Source organism: Sceloporus occidentalis, unplaced genomic scaffold, assembly GCF_023333645.1.
Source record: "Sceloporus occidentalis isolate IW3139 unplaced genomic scaffold, rSceOcc1.0.p SCAF_3, whole genome shotgun sequence".
Taxonomy (NCBI): Eukaryota; Metazoa; Chordata; class Lepidosauria; order Squamata; family Phrynosomatidae; genus Sceloporus; species Sceloporus occidentalis.
In genome coordinates this window covers 212,630,696-212,653,959 of record NW_028316983.1, presented here as the reverse complement: position 1 = coordinate 212,653,959, position 23,264 = coordinate 212,630,696, and the positions used below count along the sequence as shown (strand labels likewise).

Sequence of the window (23,264 nt, the reverse complement as noted above, 5' to 3'; positions counted from 1 at the left end):
CTATCTTCAGTCTTATATGCCAAACAGTTAATCCTTTTCTTGCATTTTTACTTATAGTTCCCTTTCTGTAGCATTATCTTAAAAGGACATATACAAGTTGATTCTACTCCCATCAGCTGTTTCCTCTCCTTCCCCATTTTTGTCTTGCTCTTCATACCCTAACTTGCTTTGTTCAGCACTATTCAAATGCAATATGTGGCTCTAAAGGGACTTTTCCTAGAAGTATGCAGACTGACAAACCAAGCTGCGCTTCCTGAAGCTGATGTAAAAGTCCTTCCACCTTCATATGCAGGCTTTCTTCATAACCTACCACTGTGAATGCGTCTAGCCAATTCAGATCTTGTCATGCTTCCTTTGCAGTTACAGCCTTCAGGGAGTTCTTCTATATGCAGCATGGCTTTGTAGATTTTCCCGTCTGGTTAAGCACCTTCCAGATCAAACTTAACCGGCTAGCTCACCAAAAGAAATACAGTCCTTTATTGTTAACATGTTCTTAAACTCAGCTGATGCCTACACAGAGCCACAATGAATTCTTCCAGAATCTGCTCTTCCCACAGTTCTGTTTACACGGACGTGCAGAAGCAGTCTCATTTTTAACAAACAATGATTCTAATGATTGCAGCATAAAGCTGTGGCAGTACAGAGAAAAAGAGAGTGACAAGACTGTGCAATGCAGGTTGTGGAGCAGTCTCTTAAGATTAGGTCTGCCAAATATTTTAACCTTCAGCTCCCAGAAACTCCACCCAGTATAGCCAGTAGAGAGAGATGAAATCAGCAGCATCTGAAAGACCAAAAGTTAAGAATTTCTGGAGCAGAAAGAAATGAAAGAAAGATAAAAGGGGTAAGGAATTAACAGAAAAATTGAACCATACTCTATTGGTGTAGCAAAGACAGTGTAGGGGATTTTGCCTGTGCCATATGCTATCCCTGCACCCAGCCGTTTTGATAAAAATGCAAGTGACCTAGACAGCACTTGACATTTTCCAAAAATGTCATTTTTGCATGATAGTGGGGCATATCATTTAATAGAACAATCACACTTATCCTCTGGAGGCACAGTGCTCCAATGTTTGCCAAAAATTTGAAGGGAGGAGTGGTAGGAAATTCTAGGAAGACTATGGGGAGCACATAGAACGCTTTGGCAGAGTGCACAATTCTTGTCCTTTGGATAAAATGAGAAAACTAAAATTGTAAAGAAAATAATTTTGCATGGTTCTGTGACAGTACACTTCTCTTTCTTCTTATATGGGTTTGGAGAAATATAAAAAGTGACATTCCAGATAAATTGATCTATTGGTGTTTTGAGTTCTAGGAGACATGTTTTGGATCATGCAACTATGTAATTTATATTGCTTAACAGCATTGAGCAATTCAGTAATGCTGATACCTAGTCCCTTTCCAAGTATGACAGACATTAATCACGTTGGAAAAGAACTTCAGTGTAGTTGCTTTCATCATCTTTGTCTCTTCTAATATTGCTGTTGACCATGGTCATTTAGTCCAAATATAACATAATCACATAGTCCAAATATAACTTTTGTTTATTCCAAACAGTATGAAACTCAAGATAGGGATCAAATTAAATCAGTGCTGATGTGCTCTTACAGACTCAAACAGAATTGTTTTTTTCTCCTGTGCTGCATGGGATAATGACTGTTGCAATGAAATGTATATTAGAGATCCATATTAAATGTTAATATATCAGATAGTCAGCTCATTTAAAATCAGCACATTTCTTCTTTATTCAGCATCTTATCAAAAGCTTAGCTCTTGCTGTTATACTTACTGCATAATGCTATTCAAATATTTTTGAAAAGAAACTAGTTTCAGAAATTTATAACTCCAATGTGCTTTTCTTTAAATTTTAGTTATACGTATTTAATTCACAGGTATTGTTGCTTTGGTAACTAGCTTTTAGAGTACTCTGAATAGCTTATCTGTGAAAAGTCTAGTCTTAACTTTGAAGATAACAAAAGTAAAAAATGAGTAGTATCTCCAGGGATGAAACAGAGAATTGGATTCAGTTTCAACACATATGTGGTAAATAAAAAGATGGACTTTGATGTGTGTATCTTTACATAAATCATGCATTTATGTATATGTGAGAAAGAATGGGAGAGAGAAAAACATGCTTTTTCTGTGGTGCCCACTGCAAGGTTTCCACTAATCCCTTTGCTGCCACCAACTGTGTGGTTTTCCATGATATTCCTTATATAACATTCTCTGAGACTCAAGTGTATATAATACATTAAAATGACTTATTAAACAGTAAGTGAACATAACATCACAGATTAATTATTTAGTACATATGATTCTATCTAAATTATATCTCTCACACTCATCTCCTAGCTAACTCTGATTCTAACTAATTTATGGCCTGCTCCAGATGGGCTGGAAAGGATGCCCTCGTCACATGTGAAGGGTGCCTCGGGGTGGCACTTCCAGATGCCCCGCAATCTGCGCACATGACGAGGGTGTCAAAATGGGGACACCCTGTACACACGGACGCCGCCATTGTTATGCAAGAGCCGCACGGCACCACTTGGTACTTGTGTAACAAGTGCGCCAGTGACGCACTGTGGCGCACTTGTTATGCTGCCATGGCAGCGCAGAAAGAACCCGCTTTTTGCGGGCTCTTTTTCCGCCGGCAGGGAGCCTCGCCGTTTGACGGCTGAGGCTTCCCTCTGGTAGAAAAACAGGCGCCGTCAGGCCGCCCTTTTTGGGCAGTCTGTACCCTGCCTATGTCTCTGACCCTGACTAACTCTCTTAACTACACAGACTACTAACCCCAGTTCTGAGGAATCCTACTCTTGCTCTGGGCAACTGTCTTACAAAAGCATTTTAAACATCCATTCTAGCCAATCACCAGTCAATCCCAATATTCCATTTTGTCACCACTACCTCTGGCTGATCCATCAGTAGCCTTGGTGACACATGGTTAAATACTGGTACTGCAGCCACAAGGTTGTGAGTTTGATCCTGCAGGGCTCCAGGTTGACTTTTGTAGGTTGGTAGAATGAGTACCTAGCTTGTTGGGGCAATCGGCTAACACATTGTAAACCACTTAGAGACTGCTCAGCACTATAAAGCTGTATAAAAATGTAACTGCTAAGTGCTATTATTACATCTACTGTACTTTGCATACACAACCGTATGTCCTTAATTTGAAACATTTTCCTCTCAAAAGTACATAAAATCACATCTTACTTCAAACACTGTTCCAAAGTTAATATATGAAATTGCAAACATAAATAAAGTATCCTTATACAGTCCACCTGCCCCAACCAACGGCTTGCCATCCACAGACTTAAACATCTGCAGATAGCCCCACTCCATTCACTTCAGTGGTGGTGAGTGCACACAGATGCTCTGTCATTGATCCTAATGCGATTTGGTGTTCCACAGTTTTTGACATCGGTGTGAAAGGGCATACGAAGTGAAATTTAGTCTAAAAATTTAGGTGAATAATGGACCCAAAAAACCTGAGTCAGCTTATCCGTGGGTCAATGTACGTACTGTACTTTAACTCTTACATAAAAAAGGAACTATCCCCTGGTGAAAACACAAGCATAATCTATATAAACAGCATTTGAGCACAAGGACCCCAGGCAGCTCGCAATAACAATTTTAAAAACATATTGCAATAAAAAAAATTAAAACTAAAACCTATTTTCTTCTGTTTCCAGATAACTGAAGTAAAACTGAATATGCAAGCTACTTAAGTTCTACAGTCAAGAAGTGACAACTTTTCAAAGTTTTCAAATGAAGGATGGCTACTCCATATGTTCCTGTTCCAATTCCTATAGGAAGTTCTAATAGTTTTACCACACATAGAAACCAAAGAAGATCATCTCTTGGGAGCGTTTCGACATGTTCAGATTCTTCAAAGGGACAGCTAGAGGATTCTTCTAACAGTAGTTTTAAAAAGATGAGTGTCCCCGATGAGATTGGTGTCACTTCATCTCCTTGTAATAGCCCACTTGTAAGGACTAAATTTATAGGTATGAACACATCTATGGAATACTGCACACAGCCATCAGAAGATAGTGAGCAAAATATAGACACTAGGAGCTGGGAAGATCGGCCTGCCACACCTACGATACTAGGTTATGAGGTGATGGAAGAAAGGGCAAAATTCACTGTAAGAAGTTTGTTTTCTTTACTTTTTAAACACTAGGGTCATGTTATTTAGTCACATAATATACATCCAAATCCCACCTTCACAATAAGTACTCTCAAGCAGTATGGAATTTGTAAGTGCCTCTTGAGTTGTTCTCTGACTAACAAAGCTTGATCATTTCAGAAGGATTACATTACTTAAAATTATAAACACTCCTCCTCCACAAGTTTTAACACTGATCCATTTTATACACATGGGTAATTTAAACTAGGCTTAGAGAAAGTAGTACTAATTACTTTTGACTGTCTGATTCCACAGCTGAAAATACTTGAAATTGTTCTTTCAGAATGGTGGTTCTGAAATTCTAATACTTTGGAGGGGGAGAGGGTCTGAAATCCCATATTCACATACTGGGAGTAAGCTCCATGGAGCCCAGTAGTATTTGGGTTTACTCGTGTATAGCCAGCATTGCTAGTTACGTCCTCTTACTCGGGTCAGTGTGGACCAGGGGTAGGCAACCTGCGGGCCGGATGCGGCCGGCAAGGCTTTGGGACCGGCCCCAGCCCGGTCCTGCCGCCGATTGCCGCCGGAGCCTTTGGCCTCTCGCGTGAGGGCGTGGGGCCTTTGGCCTATCAGGAGGAGGCGGGCAAGGGGGGGCAAGCGGCAGGCAAGGGGGGCAATTGTCTATAGAAGCCTCCGAAACATGCATTTATATTAACATTTTTTAAAAAATCAGCAAATTTTTACCGTGTCCTCCATTTGAAATTTTTGTCCTACATTTGTCCCGGTTTAATTTATTTGTTTGTTTGTTTGCTTCGGCCCCCCAGTTGTCTGAGGGACAGCAACCTGGCCCCCGGCTCAAAAAGGTTGCCTACCCCTGGTGTGGACTATCAGCAATTTTTTAAAATATCTAATGGCTTAATAGAATGAAGGGAGAAGTAGATTCTTGCCTGTTTTCCTTACCAGGGGAGCAACCACTTTTGAAGTTTAGAGAATGGGCTGGTCCTGGTACAGCTCAAAGCTGCTACTTATGGTATACAGGGAGAGTTCATGAAGTAGCATTACCCTATGACAGACAGATAATAGGAAAGACATCTGGAAATTTTCAGAAATATTTTAGAAACAATCCAGAAGAAGTGGAATTCACCTTTTTAAAAAGTAATCATCAGTTTATATGTTTATTATTACAGTCTTTCAATGGATATTACTTTTATTTAATTAAATTTTATTTAATTTATTTAATTAAATTTTAATGGTAACCATGTTTACTGAGAATAAACAAACATTCACTTTGGTGGGATCAGGGTTAACTATATTGCTGAAATCTGCTGTATTTGTAATAGTTAAGTCTGAATTCTATGAAATCCTTTTTTTAGGAGCAGCAAAAAATTTAAAATGTTGTTAAACATGGACAAGCTCTGATACAATTTTTTTGTCTAAAAAGTGTTTATGTCAAGTAATTGCACTTTAATATGAGTAGTTTATGCTGTTAACATCATTTACAGAAGCTGCTTTAAATAACTTTTTGTTTAACAGGTTTATAAAATCCTTGTTAAAAGAAATCCAGAAGAAAATTGGGTAGTCTTCAGAAGGTATACAGATTTCTCCAGGCTTAATGACAAGGTATATAAGTTTGTATAGTTCATGATCTCTCCTTAATGTTCTAGTTTTTGTTTGTTTGTTTGTTTGTTTGTTTTCTTGGTTCAAAAGTTAGTGAATGAGAGAACTGCAGAAGTTACTCATTTAAAAAACTGTACTGAATGTAATACCTTTCTTATCTTCCAGAAATATTCTGTCTAATTGACCTACAGTGAGTTTAAGATCTAAAATATAGATGGGCCAAGTGTTATTAGGCCTTCTGCTTTCATGCATTTCTGAGGACAGTGATGATAATATGGTCAGACGAGCAGTCAATTCCTAAATAGAGTCATGGAATCATGGAATTGAAAGGGGCTGATCCACTTTTAGGAGATTATCAGATAGGGGACAGGAATCCTTTCCCCATCCTTGTCTTGTCCTTACTGCGTGGATCCTGTTATTCTCCCATCAATGAAATGGAATTGTCCCATCCTTGCTTTTCATTTTGCATTAACGGACAAACCCGTAAATGCAATTCCACTTCACTGAAAAGTTTATGACAGAATCAGCATGTCAGGAGTGAAAGTCTTTTGCGTGATCACTGTCATGGACAGGATAAGGACAGGCTTCATGCCCTTCCCCCGTCTGATAATCTACTTACTATCAAGAACTTTCTTCTAATGTTCAATCAAAATCTTCGTCCCTGTACATCCAAAGAGATATCTCCCTCAGTCACGACTTACGTGTTGGGGCAATCCTGCTGAATGTGTTTAGAGTGCTCTTCATTTCATAGGGGAAGAAGCTCTATCGGTGCATTCAGAACAATGTATTTCCAAAAAGGAAAAAAGAGTTTTAATCTAGAAAGTGGATAAGAATGGCTCTTTTTCATCCTCGAGAGAAGTGACCAGTGGGGTCCCACAGGGCTCTGTCCTGGGCCCAGTGTTATTCAACATCTTTATCAATGACCGGGATGACAGAATTGGGAGCATACTTATCAAATTTGCAGATGACACCAAATTAGGAGGAATAGCTAATACTCCAGAGGACAGGATCAACATTCAAAATGATCTGAATAGACTAGAAAGCTGGGCCAAAGCTAACAAAATGAAATTCAACACAGACAAATGTAAGGTACTGCACTTAGGGCAGAAAAATGAAATGCACAGATATAGAATGGGAGACACATTGCTGAATGAAAGTACAGTGAAAGGGATCTAGGAGTCCAAGTAGACGATAAGTTGAACATGAGTCAACAGTGCGATGCGGCAGCTAAAAAGGCCAATGGAATTTTAGGCTGCATCAATAAAAGTATAGTGTCTAGATCAAGAGAAGTAATTGTGCCATTGTATTCTGCTCTGGTCAGGCCCCACCTGGAATATTGTGTCCAGTTCTGGGCACCACAATTCAAAAAGCACATTGAGAAACTGGAGCGTGTCCAGAGGAGGGTGACTAAAATGGTGAAAGGTCTGGAAACCTTGCCCTATGAGGAATGACTCAGGGAGCTGGGGATGTTTAGCCTGGAGAAGAGAAGGTTAAGAGGTGATATGATAGCCCTGTTTAAATATTTGAAAGGATGTCACATTGAGGAGGGAGCAAGCTTGTTTTCTGCTGCTCCAGAGAACAGGACCCGGAACAATGGATGCAAGCTGCAGGAAAAGAGATTCCACCTCAACATTAGGAAGAACTTCCTGACAGTAAGGGCTGTTCGACAGTGGAACACACACCCTCGGAGTGTAGTGGATTCTTCTTCCTTGGAGGTCTTTAAGCAGAGGCTGGATGGCCATCTGTTGGGGATGCTTTGATTTGGATTTCCTGCATGACAGGGGGTAGGACTGGATGGCCCGTGTGGTCTCTTCCAACTCTATGATTCTATGATTCTAAGACATTGGTGGGAGAACATTCAAGCAATGTGTGATAGGAAACAGAGACCAAGTGAAACCTGGGTGAATCTTCATGGTATCATGCAATCCACACTGGAATCTACATGCAGTGGCTATTACAGATCTTTCCAAGGTGCCAAAGTATTTTTCTTTCCTTACTATCATAGCCTGTTTTACTTTTTCAGCTGAAAGAGATGTTTCCTGGTTTTCGATTGGCTCTTCCACCAAAGCGCTGGTTCAAGGATAATTACAATCCTGACTTTTTGGAAGATAGGCAGTTGGGACTACAAGCATTCCTACAAAATTTAGTAGCTCACAAAGACATTGCTAATTGGTATGTGATTTTCTTCCTCTGTATATGATCAGCTTAATATTTTAACAAATGAATACTTTCTATTTCGATACTGCAGCAGAATGTGAATTGCATTTTCTTTCTGTGTATGAAGGTTTTTAGAATGTAGGAAGTTAAATTGTACTGAATTACAAGGCAAATTTGTGCAACAACTGAAATTGTGAAAGTAGTTTTGAGACCAACTCTAGAAAGTTATTTTAAATACGGTACTTACACTCTAGCAATTTTGTGGCTAGAGACAGAAAAAGGGATGCAGGAGAGCATGGGTTTAGCTGTGCCAACTGGAATATACAAATATAGATGGTGTTCAATTTTTGAAAGTGAGTACTTCTTCTATATAGCCTTAAATTTGGTCACCGAAGTATATGAGTATTTGAGTCCCTGACCTTCTATGGGATTTTTGTCTAGGCCCCAAAATGCATGGGCCCAATAAAGTGGCTTCTGGCTGCTTTAGGGCATTAGGGCATGGCGTTTACATGATGCACACCCCCAAAGTGGCTAAAAGCCGCTCCAAGGCCACACTAAGGAGGTAAAAGGAGTGGAAATAATCCAGCTCCTGGCCACATGAGTCCAGGGAACAACTATACAGAACTCTTTCAGACTATATGATATAATTCAGCTAAACATTTTGAGTAGATGTTATTTGCATGTGTGGAGTACGTGATTTTTTAAAACAGAATCTGAAATATCTGGTACATCATGGGTAACCCAAAAAATAATAATCTTGACTTATAACAAAAAATAACTGCACTAGTAATGATCTAGTAAAGTGTTTCCAAACTCTGTCAAGGCAACTCAGGCTTCTTATACCAACATCACAAGAAATTCTTGTTTTGAAAGCATTATGAGTTCTTTAGACACTCTTTAATCTGCATTCTGATATTCTTTATTATTTACTCTTCTCTTTCTCTTCCTTCCCCACCTCCCCAGTGCTTATTGAGCCTTTCCTTATTCTCATCCTCATCTTCCCACTACACACCAGGCAGCAGAATCCCACCCCCTCAAGTGTGTGAAGCAGGGGTAGGCAACCTTTTTGAGCCGGGGGCCGGGTTGCTGTCCCTCAGACAACTGGGGGGGCCGAAGCCAAAAAATAAATAATTAAAAAATTAAAACAATTTAAATATATAAATAAACCAGGACAAATGTAGGACAGAATTTTCAAGTGGAAGACACTTTTTTTTAAAAAAAATGGAGGACACGCGAAAAAATTTGCTGATTTTTTAAAAAATGTTAGTATAAATGCATGTTTCTGAGGCTTCTTTAGACAATTGCCCCTCAAAGGCCCCGGCGGCAATCGGCGGCAGGACCGGGCTGGGGCCGGTCCCAAGGCCTTGCCGGGCCGCATCCGGCCCGTGGGCCGCAGGTTGCCTACCCCTGGTGTGAAGAATTATGACATCCTGCACAAGGAATCAGTATGTGGAATTGCTTATAGACCCTTTTATATGGAGAAGTGCTTCTCCTAGGACCTAGGCTTGCCTGGAGGGGAGATTCTTATATGGTGGTGAGAGAGGTTTAGGGAGATCTGCCACTCAGTGACAAAAATTGGACTTCAGCCAAAGTCAGTTTTCAGTTCATAGAATCACAAAGTTGGAAGAAACCACAAGAGCCATTCAGTCCAACCCCCCTGCCATGCAGGAGCTCTCAGTCAACGCACCTCTGATAGATGGCCATCCAGCCTCTGTTTAAAGACCTCCAAAGAAGGAGATTCCACCACGCTCCGAGGAAGTGCGTTCCACTAATCTCTCACTGTCAGAAAGTTCCTCCTAATGTTGAGGTGGAATCTCTTTTTCTCTAGCTTGCATCCATTGTTCTGGGTCCTAGTCTCTGGAGCAGAAGAGCTTGCTCCATCTTCAATATGGCATCCCTTCAAATATTTAAACAATGCTATCATATCACTTCTTAACCTTCTCTTCTTCAGGCGAAATATACCCAGCTCCCTAAATCTCTCCTCATAGGCCATGGTTTCTGGACCCTTCACCATTTTGGTTGCTCTCCTCTGGACGTGCTCTAGCTTCTCAACATCCTTTTTGAATTGTGCCCAGAACTGGACACAGTATTCCAGGTGAGGCCTGACCAAAGCAGAATACAATGGCACTATGTACTTCCCTTGATCTAATCACATACACTTACAGTTAATCAAGTTTTGAAGACAAAATAATCCCTTGGGTCACCTTAATATGCATGCCATGTTTACTGATGCTGTAGCAGACACACACAGTAAATAAATGTTCCTCTTGATAGTTTATTCTTACCATATATGGAAAACTATAATGTGTACTGATAATTCCAGATTGTAAACCACTTTTCTTGACACTATTGAGGACAGTGGACTAATTTCCAGATAAGCATATCTAGCATTGCAGACATTGTTTCCTACAATATATAGTCGACCCACCCCTTACACAGGGGATCCATTCAGGAACTACCATCCTCATGTAAGGGGAATTGAGCTTATGCTCAAATCCCATTAAGGACAATGGTGTGCGTTCCTGTGGCATGCCATGGGGCGTGTGCCATGGGCTCACGCCCCATTTTTTCTGTCGGGGCTTACCTTCCATGTGAGCTCAAGTCTGCAGAAGGCAAGCCCATGGAAGGGACAGGCCTGCTGTAATGGCACTGAATTTTCTTGCAATATAAGTAGCAATAGCAATGGCAGTAAACCAGTGGTTCCCATACTTTTCTGTGCTACCACCCCCTTTCCTCTTGACTGACAACTGTTTTACTGCAACTTGAAAACAACCATCCTTTCCCCCTCACTACACCCCTGGATCCTTTCACCACCCACCAAGGGGGAAGTGTACTGCCCACTTTGGGAATCACTGCAGCAGACATAAGTCTACAAATGCTCATGCTACCAACTTCTTTCTCTCAGTCTCAAAGATGCTACAAGATCCCTTTGCACAGTAGCTTAAGGAGTGACTATCAATGTCATCATTTGAGATAAGCATGCATTATAATTGTTGCAGTTGTTGTTGTTGTGTGCCTTCAAGTTATTTCTGACTTATGGCAAACCTATCATGGGGCTTTCTTGGCATGATTTGTTCAGAGGAGGGTTGCCTTTGCCTTCCTCTGAGGCTCAAGAGAGTGTGACATGCCTACAGTCATCCAGTGGGTTTCCATGGCTGAGCAGAAATTTTAACAGTGGTGTCCAGAGTCACAGTCCAGTGCTCAAACCACTACATCACACTGGCTGTCATTATAATTGTACATAATGGCGGGTTACAGACCGCCCGTTTGGGGCGGCGTGCACCCGCCCCTTTCCCCGCTGTATCGGGGCCTCAGTGGTCAGAACAGCAGCCGCTGAGGCCCCGATCCGCCGCTTTCCGGGCTGCGGGGAAGCGGCAAAAGGCCGCTTCCCCACAGCCTGGAAAGGGGTGTCCTTGGGGCTTCAAGCGGCAGCGGGGAGGAGGAGAAAGGGGCCGCTTGGCCCCTTTCTCCTCTGTGTCACTGGCACAGCCGTCTGAAGGCTGCGCCCAGCGACACAAAGCCAAGAAGGAGCTCCGAAACGGAGCTCCTTCTTGCACTGTGTAAAGGGCCCTCTAAGCGCCCTCACGCGGCACAAGGACATCACGTCCGCGCCGCCTCGTTTGGAGGCGGCGTGGTCGTGATGTAATGGCGGCCGTCGTGTGGAACAGCCACCGCCATTTTGTGCGCACTCTGCGCGTGTAAGGATTAGGGGCATCTGGAAAGCACGCCCCTTTCTAACCCTAGCACGCGCAGAGCGCACACTTTAAGGCCCGTCTGTAACGGGCCCCTGTTTTTGTTCAAAGTCGCATCCTCAGCTGAATGAAATTATTTCCAAGCAAAGGGATAGGTTAAAAAGTACATATCATGCTATGTGTGGCACAAACTGTGTACTAACGGAATACATTGGCTTAGCTCAAAATAAGACTGCTCCAGTATTTTTATGAATATACATATTGTGGAGGCTTGAGAAAGATGTCAAATCTGTAAAGCAGATTGCTGGATATTTTTTTTTCCTGACACGTTGGGCCAGAATTACTTGTAGCTCCACCCTATCCTGGAGGAAAATCCCAAAATGGTTTTCATTGCACCACTGTTCTTGAATTGCATAGGGAGAAAGAGGGTATCCCATGGCAGTAGCTGCATCTTTCTATACAGGAGACATAATTTCTGCTGTAATCAGTATTGCTCATCTTAGTACAACAAACTTTCTGTTGCAATCAGTATTTCTCATCTTAGTGCTTAGATTCTCTAGAGACAACTTCTCATAACTTTCAGTTCTTCAAAAAACCCAGACTTATCTTCTCCATAAACCTCTACTTCATTTTCAGCATAGAATAGAAATTCCATTATTACTATACTATTGTTCCACTGAAGTTCCCTTAAAGAAGTCCTGAATGCAGGTACTGTGCAGACTTTGACACCAAGACATGTAGCACTGTGGTACTAATTGAACATCAAGCATCATATTGTAGGAACATAGTTATGAGAGCCTTATTGAATCAATTCAAGAGTCTTTCTAGCCCAGCATTTTGTTTTCAACAGTGGGCAGTGAACTGCTTCCGAGAAACTCAAGCAGGCTGTAAGGGCAGCACCCCTCTCCTGTTTGCTATTTCCGGCCTCTGATATTCAAAGGTACACAGATGGCAAGTGGATTTAACTAGATTACCCTAATGATCCATTTCCACTGTATAATTCTACGATTTTATACTGCTTCTGGCCAAACAGATTCCATTTGCAAATTTATATTTGTAGCTCATTACCTGTGGTTAATGTAGTCATCCAATGTATGCTGGTATACATTTGAATCACTTCTCTTTTAGTAAAAGAAGACATTTACTGCTTAGGTAAATAGAATATGTGGTTGTGTTTATTGGAACTCCCAAAACCTGGATAGCAGACAAGACTATCTGAGGCCGGTTACAGACCGGCACTTGGGACGTCTGCAGGACGTCCCATTTTAAAAAAGGGGTGTCTCTTCTAGACGCCCCTGGCTCTAATACGGACTCTGTCCGTACAATATGGCGCCGGCCGTTCCACACGGCCGGCGCCATCTTTACGTATCGGACGCTGTGCGTCCGAACGTGTCGCGGTGCTAATGATGTCGTGAGTGCGCCAGCGGCGCCTCGCGACGTCATTAGGCCGCCGCAGAAAGAAGCTCAATTTTGGAGCTTCTTTTTTGCTCCGCAAGGGAGCCGCGCGGTGTGGCTGCGACGGCTCCCTTACGGAGCAAACAGCGGCGGCGGCAGACCGCCTCAAAGCGGCAGTCTATAACCCACCTGACTTTTCTTTCAAAGATCAATTGATATAAATATTTTAAAATAAGAGCTTGAATGTAATATCTGTGCTCTGCGTCACCAGATCTCCATGTAATAGCTTTACAACATTAGTCACTTAAGATACAAATTATATAGTTCAGTACTATCAAAAATGTCCCAATCATTCAGTTGAAATGCATTGCAGAGCAAGTGAAATCATGGGTGAAAAGGACAATGGTAGGCAGTAATGCTTTTGTGTAATAAGCTGTTCTGAGTTGGTCATTTGCAATCTCATTCCAACATCTTTTCAAAACAGTAGTTCAACCATGAACAGAAGGTCTACAGTAATATAACTATGTTTGGAAAGGGTCAGCTCTTATAACTGTCAAATGAAGCAAAGCAGCATTGTTTCTCTTTTTCTAGGTAGTTCATTCAGCTGAATAAATGCTATGACTAGAAATAATAATGTATTCCCATCCAATGCAGACTGAAAGACCTGGGATCCTATACACTCTGTGATGACAGGGGTTGCACCTACACTGCAGAATTAATGCAGTTTGACATCACTTTAACTCCCTTGGTTCAGCGATATGAATCCTGGGATTTGTAGAGATATTTGTGAGATATATAGCCTTCTCTGTCAGAGAATTCTGGTGTCACAACAAACTCCAAATCCCTGGATGGAACCATGATAGTTAAAGTGGTATCAAACTGCATTAATACTGCATTGTGACAGCAGCCAGAGTAACATGCTGACCTGTTTTATTTTAGAACCCCTTGCATCTAAAATAGCTGCAAACTGCAGGTATATAGTGGAAGTTCTGTGTGCATATTAAACATTTCTCCTTTGGTTATGGAATTTATAGCAGAACAATGCTATTTTTTCCAATTAATTCAGAGGTTATCTTGCTTGAAATAATTTTTTTAAAAAATAACCATTTCTATAGAAGAGGGAGTGGGAGTATTTATGCTGACATATGGGAAAGTGCAGAAGTGTCTCTTTATGCAAATTACTTGCAATGTGAAATTTTCCCCACATTGACTTCATTTCAGGCAAATGCCATACTAGTTTACATATTTGTCTGTGATTTTACTTTTTGTATGTGATTTTACTTTAGCACTACACCCCAAAAGAATACCACTTCAACCCAATTGAGACATGGCCACTTGTGTACTCAAAATGATGTTTAAAAAGAGGCAGATTTGGCATGTTAACGTAGGAGTTGCTCCATTGCTTCCTCTAATAATTATTTTTTTAAAAATTAGAAAATGAAAGTCTTGTTCAAGCCAAAATGTTAACTCCTTGAAGTGTTACAAACAGTTTCATAAAAGTTAGTTACTAGCTCAGTTATCAGTGTGTACCAATTTAACACATCCACAGAAAAGGGCAGGACATTTTGGATTAAGTTATAAACCCACGTACGTGTCTGTCTTTAAGCATACTTTCTTAACTCTAGGTGTGTAGAAGGTGCTATAAAGGTATGATTGTATTTTTTATAACAACCCATTATTTGGCAAAATTAATATTAAATAATGCAGGCTTAAATCCAGTATCCCAACTAGAGCAGATCAGTCAGAATTTAGTAATTCAGCACTTACATAAGTTCCATTAATTTAATGAACTAGTCTAGTTGGGACTAACAGTTGGATTTAGACCATAGGTGGGAGTCAACTTGCTCTTGTGTGGTGTTGAACTTTAGATCCCAGTATTCCTCAGCTGTGAAAGTTAGATCTATTGGGAACTGCAGTCAAAAACAATCCAGAGAGCTCTATGATTTCTACCCCAAATTTAGACTTTTGCTAGTTTGTGGGTGGAATCTCACTGTTCATGCTTAAAGCAATGTGTATTTTTTACCTATTTTTATCTGGAGTCTGGTGGAATCTGTTTGTTGTTTGGAAAATATAAGCTCAGGCTATAGGGTTAGTTAGTGATTCTGTGGTTCTACTGGAAAACAACTTTTGGTCCTCTCCAGACGAGCCTAAAGTGCGCCCCGTCACATGCTAGGGGTTGGCTGAGGGCACACCACCCATACTGGCCTCACTCCTAGCATGTGACGGCATCAAAATGGCAGCACCCTGTACACACGGGCACCGCCATTTTGACGGCATCATTGTGACGCAAGAAGAACCTGCTTTTTAAGGGTTCTTTTTGCTGCATGAGGGAGCCGTGCAGTAAAACAAGGCGCGAATAGACCGCTCTTTTTGGGCAGTCTGTATTCCACCATTGTCACCTTTTTGTTTTGTTTTTTCTTTGGATTTGTTTTATACTGAGTTTTAAAAAGCAATTAAACACTTCAGTTTATTATTTGACTTTTCCCTCTCTGCCTCACAAACAATTTTATGCTTTATAGTAATGTATAGTCATAGTAGAAAGAGTGGGAAATCTATAGAAAATATTTCATAATTGAGGGGGAACCCTCCTAGATGAAATCTTACTAAGTTTACTATTATACTAAATTCTAAGAATAAGATTTGGTGCAGCTAAATTTTCATTTAGCATTTATCAGAAGTATATAAAGAATACTATGATTGTTAGATTTAAGATTGACGCGTGAGAGGTAAGGAAAAAACAATTCTTTTGGTTTTTCAGTGTCACAAGAAAAGACTACGACAATAAGACTGTTTGATATTTCTAGTAGTTAGGGGGAAAGGAAGTAGATAAAGCAAACATAAGAATGAAAATAATTAAATAGTTTGTTAAAGAAGAGGAAATGGGGAAATAAGAATGTGACTATGTATGTTGTTGTAATATGATATTCGTGTAAAATGATTCAATAAATTTTTATATATAAAGAAAGAAAATATTTATGCTTCTTAATTAAAATAGATTTTGGAGGTTTTTTAATTAAAAAAAACACAGCTTCTTTTCAAAGAAGCATTTCATTTTATGTATATTTTCTCACTGTACCTTTAGGTTGTTCTGTTTTGGATGCTAACATCTTTTTTCCACTCTTTCCCAGCCTTGCAGTCAGGGAGTTTCTCTGCTTGGATGATCCTCCTGGGCCATTTGATAGCCTTGAAGAGAGCAGAGTAAGTGTAATAACATTATTACGAAATAATGCTTGAATAGCACTGTTGTTTATGGAATTTGTCATAATTTGTCTTTAACAGGATATTCTGTTTAGACAGCAATGTTTGTTTTTTATTTACCATAGCCATAAAATATACATGACTGCCACACAGAAAAAAGGCATTAAAAAAATAATCTATGTACTGTACATGAACACAAGCAGCAAAATACAAGGAGACAGAAGGAACAGTGAGATGAGGATGGAACAGGAATAGCAAAAATATTGAAAAACAGTACTCAGGATTTCTCAGTTATTAACTGTCATTTGCATTCCTTTTTCTCTACCTCTGATTTAGGCTTGATAAGACTCAATGTTTTATTATTTAAAAAGACAGAGGAAGTTCTCTTTATCAGAACTTTAAACATCACATTCTTCTGACTGTTATTTAATTTTTGATCAAGCAGTTACAAGTGTGTTAAAATCTTTGTATGTGTTCTTGCCCCTCTTCTTTCATGTTCCCTTCACTGGCTTTCTAATATCAAGTGGAAACTATTTACTCACATTTACAATGTGCATTTTCTTCATTGATCCATTATACTGCTTAGTCTCAGAATAATCTAATCTTGCTGAAACGGGATATTTCATCTAGAGTACATTTTTCCTGCAAGAATGTGGTTTTCTTTTGGTATATGATTTTGCAAATAGCAAACAGCCCACATAATTGAATTTCAGAAGTGAAAAGATTGCTTAATTTGTATAATAGGAATGCGTTACCAGTACAGAGGTTAACTGAATGTGCTACAATGCTAAATGAGTAACACTACCAAATTATATACAATTTTTTTGTAGTAATGTTAGAGATCAGTTGTGAAATATAAACTCTCCTTTATTAATTGTAGGCGTCCTCTTAAAAGAAAAATTGTAGGTTCTTTGCCATTGCTCTGTTATTTCCTGCACCAAGTGGTTTTGTTTGCACTAATACTTCACAGTAAGTGCAGAGAGCTCACAGCAGCAGAATTTATGATATATTAAAATGTAGAAAAGTTATTATTATTATTATTATTATTATTAACCTTTATTTATGAAGCGCTGTAAGTTGGAGGAGAGAGGAATGAAATACATTGACTGTTGTTTGATAAGAGGTTGGGCTTCTAAATGCTGTGTAATTCAGATGTCAGAGTTTGTGTATAGGTTTTAATGCATGTTAATGTTGTAATGTGTAATGTTGTGTGCCTTCAAGTTGTATGTGAGTTATGGTGGCCCTAAACCAAACCTATCATGGGGTTTCCTCGGCAAGATTTGTTCAGAGGTGGTTTGCCATTGCGATCCTTTGAGGCTGAGAGACTGCGACTTGTCCAGTGTCACAGAGTAGGTTTCTTGGCAGAACTGGGGCTGAGAGCACATAAACTGTAATTTTTAGAAGTGCATAGATGCCTTCCTACCACCCTCAAAAATTGAGGAAATCAAGAATCCAAATTTCCACTAAATGCCCTTGCTAAGATTTATTGTTTTCTGGCAAGGCTGGTAAAAGTAACTTCAGCTTTCTGTCTAGCTTTCTCATTATCTCAGTAGCTGCAATGACCTTTGTTAACTTCCACACAAAGCTAGAAAGGAATGTTAAGGCTAGTTCTTGGCAGTCAACACCAGAAGAATTGAAATGAGAATCAAAAGGATGTATCTTATCTATTAAGGAGTAAAGTGCAAAGATGGGGACTAAAGCAATTGTATTAGAGAGCCTAGCTGAACATGACAGGATTTTCTTTGGAATAAATATAATAATAATAATAATAATAATAATAATAATAATAATTTATTTCTATACCGCTATTCCAGCGATCACAGCGGTGTACATCAAAGAGTAAGACAATTGAAACATTAGCATGAAATAATACAAAGTTAATAATTAAGAACAGTAAAAAAAACAAAAAAAACCTAACAACACTCTATACAAGTGGCTGTTTAGAATGGAATACACAAAGACATTGCCACGGGGAAAAGAATGACCACAAGGCTCATGGGGGGAAAGCCTGGCGGAACAAAAAAGTCTTCAAGTTCTTCTTGAAAGCATCGAGGGAGGTGGAAGTACGGAGCTCATTGGGGAGGGAGTTCCAGAGCTGAGGGGCTGAAATAGAGAAAGCCCTCTGAGCTGATACATATCGAGCGTCTGGAACTCTTAAAAGATGTCTTTCACTCGACCTGAGAGTGCGGGGCGGATTGTATGGGGAGAGGCGGTCCTCCAAGTACCCTGGGCCCAAGCCATTTAGGGCTTTATAGGTGATAACCAACACCTTGTATTCGGCCCGGAAGCGAATAGGCAGCCAATGGAGATCTTTTAGGACTGGTGTTATATGGTTGGCCCTGGAACATCCAGTAACCAGCCGAGCAGCCATATTCTGCACTAATTGAAGCTTCCGGGTTTGGTACAAGGGTTGCCCCATGTAAAGCGCATTACAGAAATCTAATCGAGAGGTTACCAGAGCATGTATAACAGTTTCAAGGTCCCCCCGGCCAAGGAAGGGTCGCAGTTGGCGTATCAGCCGAAGCTGATAACAGGTGCTCCTGACCGCCGCATCCACCTGAGCAGTAAGGTGAAGCGATGAGTCCAGAAGCACCCCCAAACTGCGAACAGAGTCCTTCACAGGAAGCGTGACCCCATTTAGGACAGGTGGAAAAATTTCCTTACCCAGACCAGGAGAGCCAATCACCAGTACTTCCGTTTTCTCTGGATTCAGGCTGAGTCTGTTTTCCCTCATCCAGCCCATTACCGACTCCAAGCAAGCATTAAGAGGAGAGATGCCATCCTTAGTTACTGCATCAGATGGAGACATAGAGAAAACTATTTGGGTGTCATCAGCGTACTGATAACACCGCGCCCCGTGTCTCCGGATGATCTCTCCCAGCGGCTTCATGTAAATGTTAAAAAGCATAGGGGATAAAATCGCTCCCTGAGGGACCCCAGATGTCAGGGCCTTCCTATCGGAGCGACAGTCCCCCAGCTCCACCATCTGGAATCTGCCCGAGAGGTAGGAACGGAACCACTGCAAAGCAGAGCCCCCAATACCCAACTCCCTCAGGCGACCCAGAAGGATACCATGGTCAATGGTATCGAAGGCTGCTGAAATGTCCAAGAGCACTAACAGGGACACGCTCGCCCTGTCCATACCCAGACGGAGATCATCAACTAAGGCGACCATAGCAGTCTCAACTCCATAGCCCACCCGGAAGCCGGTTTGAAATGGGTCCAGATAATCCGTCTCATCCAAGATCCCTTGAAGCTGAAAGGCAACTGCCCTCTCGATCACCTTCCCTAAAAATGGCAGCAGCGAGACAGGCCGATAATTGTTCCGAATTAGGGGGTCAAGGGAGGGCTTTTTCAACAAAGGTTTAACAATGGCCGTCTTCAAAGTTGATGGAAACTGCCCATCCCTGAAGGATGTATTGATAATACAGTGCAACATATTAGTCACAACCGTTACCCCTTGAGCTGTCAGCCATGAAGGACAGGGATCGAGAGAGCAAGTCGTCTTCCTAACACTTCGAAGAATCTTGTCCACATCCTCAGTACAGACAGACTCAAAGTGATCCAGTTTAACAAAGTCCACGGAGGCTCTGGACACCTCTACTCTAGATTCTGAACTAATAATGGAGTCAAGATCAACCCTTATCCGAGAGATTTTATCCGCAAAGAAGTTGTTAAACTCGTCGCAGCAGGCTTTCGATGGTTCCAAAATAGGGTTCAGGGGAGGAGGGAGTTGAGTAAGCTCCCTCACTACCCTGAACAGCTCTGCCGGACGCGACTCCGCGGACGCGATACGCGCAGAAAAGAAAGAGTTCTTCGCTGCAATTATCACCACTCCGTAGTCCTTCAAAAGAGAGTCCAGGAGTGTCTTGTCGGCTAAGGTCTGATGTTTCCGCCATTTGCGCTCTAGTCGTCGCAAAACCCGCTTCCTGGTCCGAAGATCTTCCGTATACCAAGGCCGTTTTTTGGAAGCAGGTCTGAGAGGACGCTTGGGGGCGATACTGTATATAGCCCTGGAGAGATCAATATCCCAGATGTTAGTTAGGGCATCAACAGAATCACCATCAGTTCCAATCATAAGCCCCTCTAGGGCTTCTTGGAACCTTTTGGGTTCCATCAGCCTTCGAGGGTGGACCATCCGAATAGGTCCGTCACCTCCAGGAGGGATCCGGGTAGAAGCCTTGATATTAGCCTCGACCAGGAAATGGTCCGTCCATGACAAGGGAGAGACATTAGAAACCTCTGCCCAAGGCGTCTCCATATCCGTACAGAAGAGAACATCAAGTGTATTACCAGCCGAATGCGTAGGTCCTGAGACTAATTGGGACAGGCCCATGGCTGTCATGGTAGCCATGAACTCCCGAGCCGCACCAGTTGGATCACGACTGGTCTCGAAAGGGATGTTGAGGTCCCCCAAGACTAAAAGTCTAGGGGACTCCAACAACAGTTCCGAGACCAGCTGTGTCAGCTCGGTTAGGGAGTCTGTTAGCGCACGGGGTGGCCGGTAGACCAACAAAATCCCCAAACTGTCCCTGTTCTTCAGGGTCAGGTAAATACACTCGATGTAATCTGTCTGACGTAAATGGTTCCTGGTCAAGGAAAGGGTGTTCTTATGGATCAAAGCAACACCTCCCCCCCCGCCCACCTAACCTGCATTGGTCCTTAACTGAGTACCCAGCTGGGAGGGCCTGAGCCCACACCGCTTTGCTTTCAGGCCCAAGCCAGGTCTCAGTAATGCATGCCAGGTCACAACACTTTTCCTCCAACAAATCATACAAGATATGGGTCTTGTTCTTTACAGACCTGGCATTGCACAGGAGCAGAGACAGGGTTTGTGGTACAGTTGGACTGACCCACAGATCTTTTTGGCTAGGAGAGAGGATGGAAGGAGGGATAGATATTACGCATCGATCCCGCCTTCCTTTCTGAAACGACTCCACTCTCCTACCACTATATCTCCCCCTGCCCCACACTACTCTAATAGGAGCTCCATACAACACAGAACAATCCACCATCCCCTCGCCCAGCTGTCCATCATCCATGGCCCAATAATACCCACACAGCAATGTAACAAAGCTGTAGCAGAGGAAGACAACACTACACGTTATTCCTCTGCTGCGCACACAGCAACTCAGGACCTGCCCCAAGCCTGCCTGAGATGGTGCGCAGGTGCGCAACTGCGAACAAAGTCCGTTGGCTGCCAAGTCCCTGGATAAATGCGCAGCTGTGCAAGTTCTTTGCTGCCCAAGGAGCAGCCCGGCAACAGCAGCAAACAACGGCGTCCCTCAGGGCCTTGGAGGGGGCAGGACGAGGAGGTTTACCCACAGGTAGACTTTATGGCGTGCCCCTCTCACCGGCACGCCCCTCCCCGCCTTCCCCTCAGGTGTTACTGGTCCTTCGGTTAGCCGGAATGCTGCGAACAAAGTCCGTTGGCTGCCAAGTCCCTGGACAAATGCGCAGCTGTGCAAGTTCTTCGCTGCCCAAGGAGCAGCCCGGTAACAACAGCAAACAACGGCGTCCCTCAGGGCCTTGGAGGGGGCAGGACGAGGAGGTTTACCCACAGGTAGACTTTATGGCGTGCCCCTCTCACCGGCACGCCCCTCCCCGCCTTCCCCTCAGGTGTTCCTGGTCCTTCGGTTAGCCGGAATGCTGCGAACAAAGTCCGTTGGCTGCCAAGTCCCTGGATAAATGCGCAGCTGTGCAAGTTCTTCGCTGCCCAAGGAGCAGCCTGGCAACAGCAGCAAACAACGGCGTCCCTCAGGGCCTTGGAGGGGGCAGGACGAGGAGGTTTACCCACAGGTAGACTTTATGGCGTGCCCCTCTCACCGGCACGCCCCTCCCCGCCTTCCCCTCAGGTGTTACTGGTCCTTCGGTTAGCCGGAATGCTGCGAACAAAGTCCGTTGGCTGCCGAAGACACACACACACTTGATTCCTGAAACAGGATCCTTGTGGAAGGGATCTTTTGTACCAGGTTTTTTTAAAAAAGAAAAAACAATGCCATGACCTGGGCTGACAGATGGATTGTTTTTGATGGCTAAAAAACTAGGATAGCACCAGGGAAAAAATAGAACAGCAGAAACATTGTTCAAAAAGGCCCCCTGCATGCCAAAGCTAAACTACCTCTATCCCCATATTATTTGTTTATTTATATGCCACCTTTTCCCCAGAGTGGGACCATGGCAGCTCCCAAAAAGAATAAATTAAAACCTAGAAATAATATTTTAAGAACAATTACAATTATTACATTAAACTATTTAAAAGGTATACAGAAGCACACGCCCCTGTAAGAAGCCTCCTTGCAAGTGATTACTTATTAAAAGCCTGCTTGAACAAAAAAAGCTTTGTCTATCAGAGAAAGGAGAGCAGGGAGGAAGCCAGCCTAGCCTCCCATGGAAGGGAATTCCAGAGGCTGGGAGCAGCCACTGAGAATGCTCTTCCTTATGTTCTCTTCAAGGGAGCCTGTGATAGTGGTGAGACCAATAGAAAGCCCTCCCCTGTATCATAGAATCATAGAGTTGGAAGAGACCACAAGGGCCATCCAGTCCAACCTCCTGCCATGCAGGAAATCTCAATCAAAGCATCCCCAACAGATGGCCATCTAGCCTCTGCTTAAAGACCTCCAAGGAAGAAGACTCCACTACACTCCGAGGGTGTGTGTTCCACTGTCGAACAGCCCTTACTGTCAGGAAGTTCTTCCTAATGTTGAGGTGGAATCTCTTTTCCTGTAGCTTGCATCCATTGTTCCGGGTCCTGTTCTCTGGAGCAGCAGAAAACAAGCTTGCTCCCTCCTCAATGTGACATCCTTTCAAATATTTAAACAGGGCTATCATATCACCTCTTAACCTTCTCTTCTCCAGGCTAAACATCCCCAGCTCCCTGAGTCGTTCCTCATAGGGCAAGGTTTCCAGACCTTTCACCATTTTAGTCGCCCTCCTCTGGACACGCTCCAGTTTCTCAATGTCCTTTTTGAATTGTGGTGCCCAGAACTGGACACAATATTCCAGGTGGGGCCTGACCAGAGCAGAATACAGTGGCACTATTCTCTTGATCTAGACACTATACTGTAGTTCTGAAGATTCTC

The 23,264-nt window shown here is 42.4% G+C and overlaps 1 protein-coding gene and 1 long non-coding RNA gene across 12 annotated transcripts in view; one reads left to right on the top strand and one right to left on the bottom strand.

The window, feature by feature from the left end:
- LOC149317455 (sorting nexin-16-like) overlaps nucleotides 1–23,264 on the top strand; it is a 48,423-nt gene that overhangs the window by 5,440 nt on the left and 19,719 nt on the right. For 10 of the 11 annotated variants that reach the window (XR_016280640.1, XR_016280639.1, XR_016280635.1 and 7 more), the window contains exons 2-5: nucleotides 3,687–4,141; nucleotides 5,657–5,743; nucleotides 7,764–7,912; nucleotides 16,113–16,182. Coding sequence is in view for 5 of the 11 variants with exons in the window: in XM_089517531.1 (XP_089373657.1) it covers nucleotides 3,770–4,141; nucleotides 5,657–5,743; nucleotides 7,764–7,912; nucleotides 16,113–16,182 (678 nt within the window). In the remaining 6 variants the exon portion in view is untranslated. Of the gene's footprint in view, nucleotides 1–629; nucleotides 842–3,686; nucleotides 4,142–5,656; nucleotides 5,744–7,763; nucleotides 7,913–16,112; nucleotides 16,183–23,264 lie in introns of those variants that run through there. The other variant, XR_016280638.1, reaches the window with a different exon arrangement.
- Nucleotides 617–21,323, bottom strand: LOC149317456 (uncharacterized). The gene is made up of 3 exons (XR_016280641.1): nucleotides 21,242–21,323; nucleotides 16,061–16,167; nucleotides 617–781 (listed from the first exon to the last, which is right to left on the bottom strand). It is a non-coding gene; the product is annotated as an uncharacterized LOC149317456 (long non-coding RNA).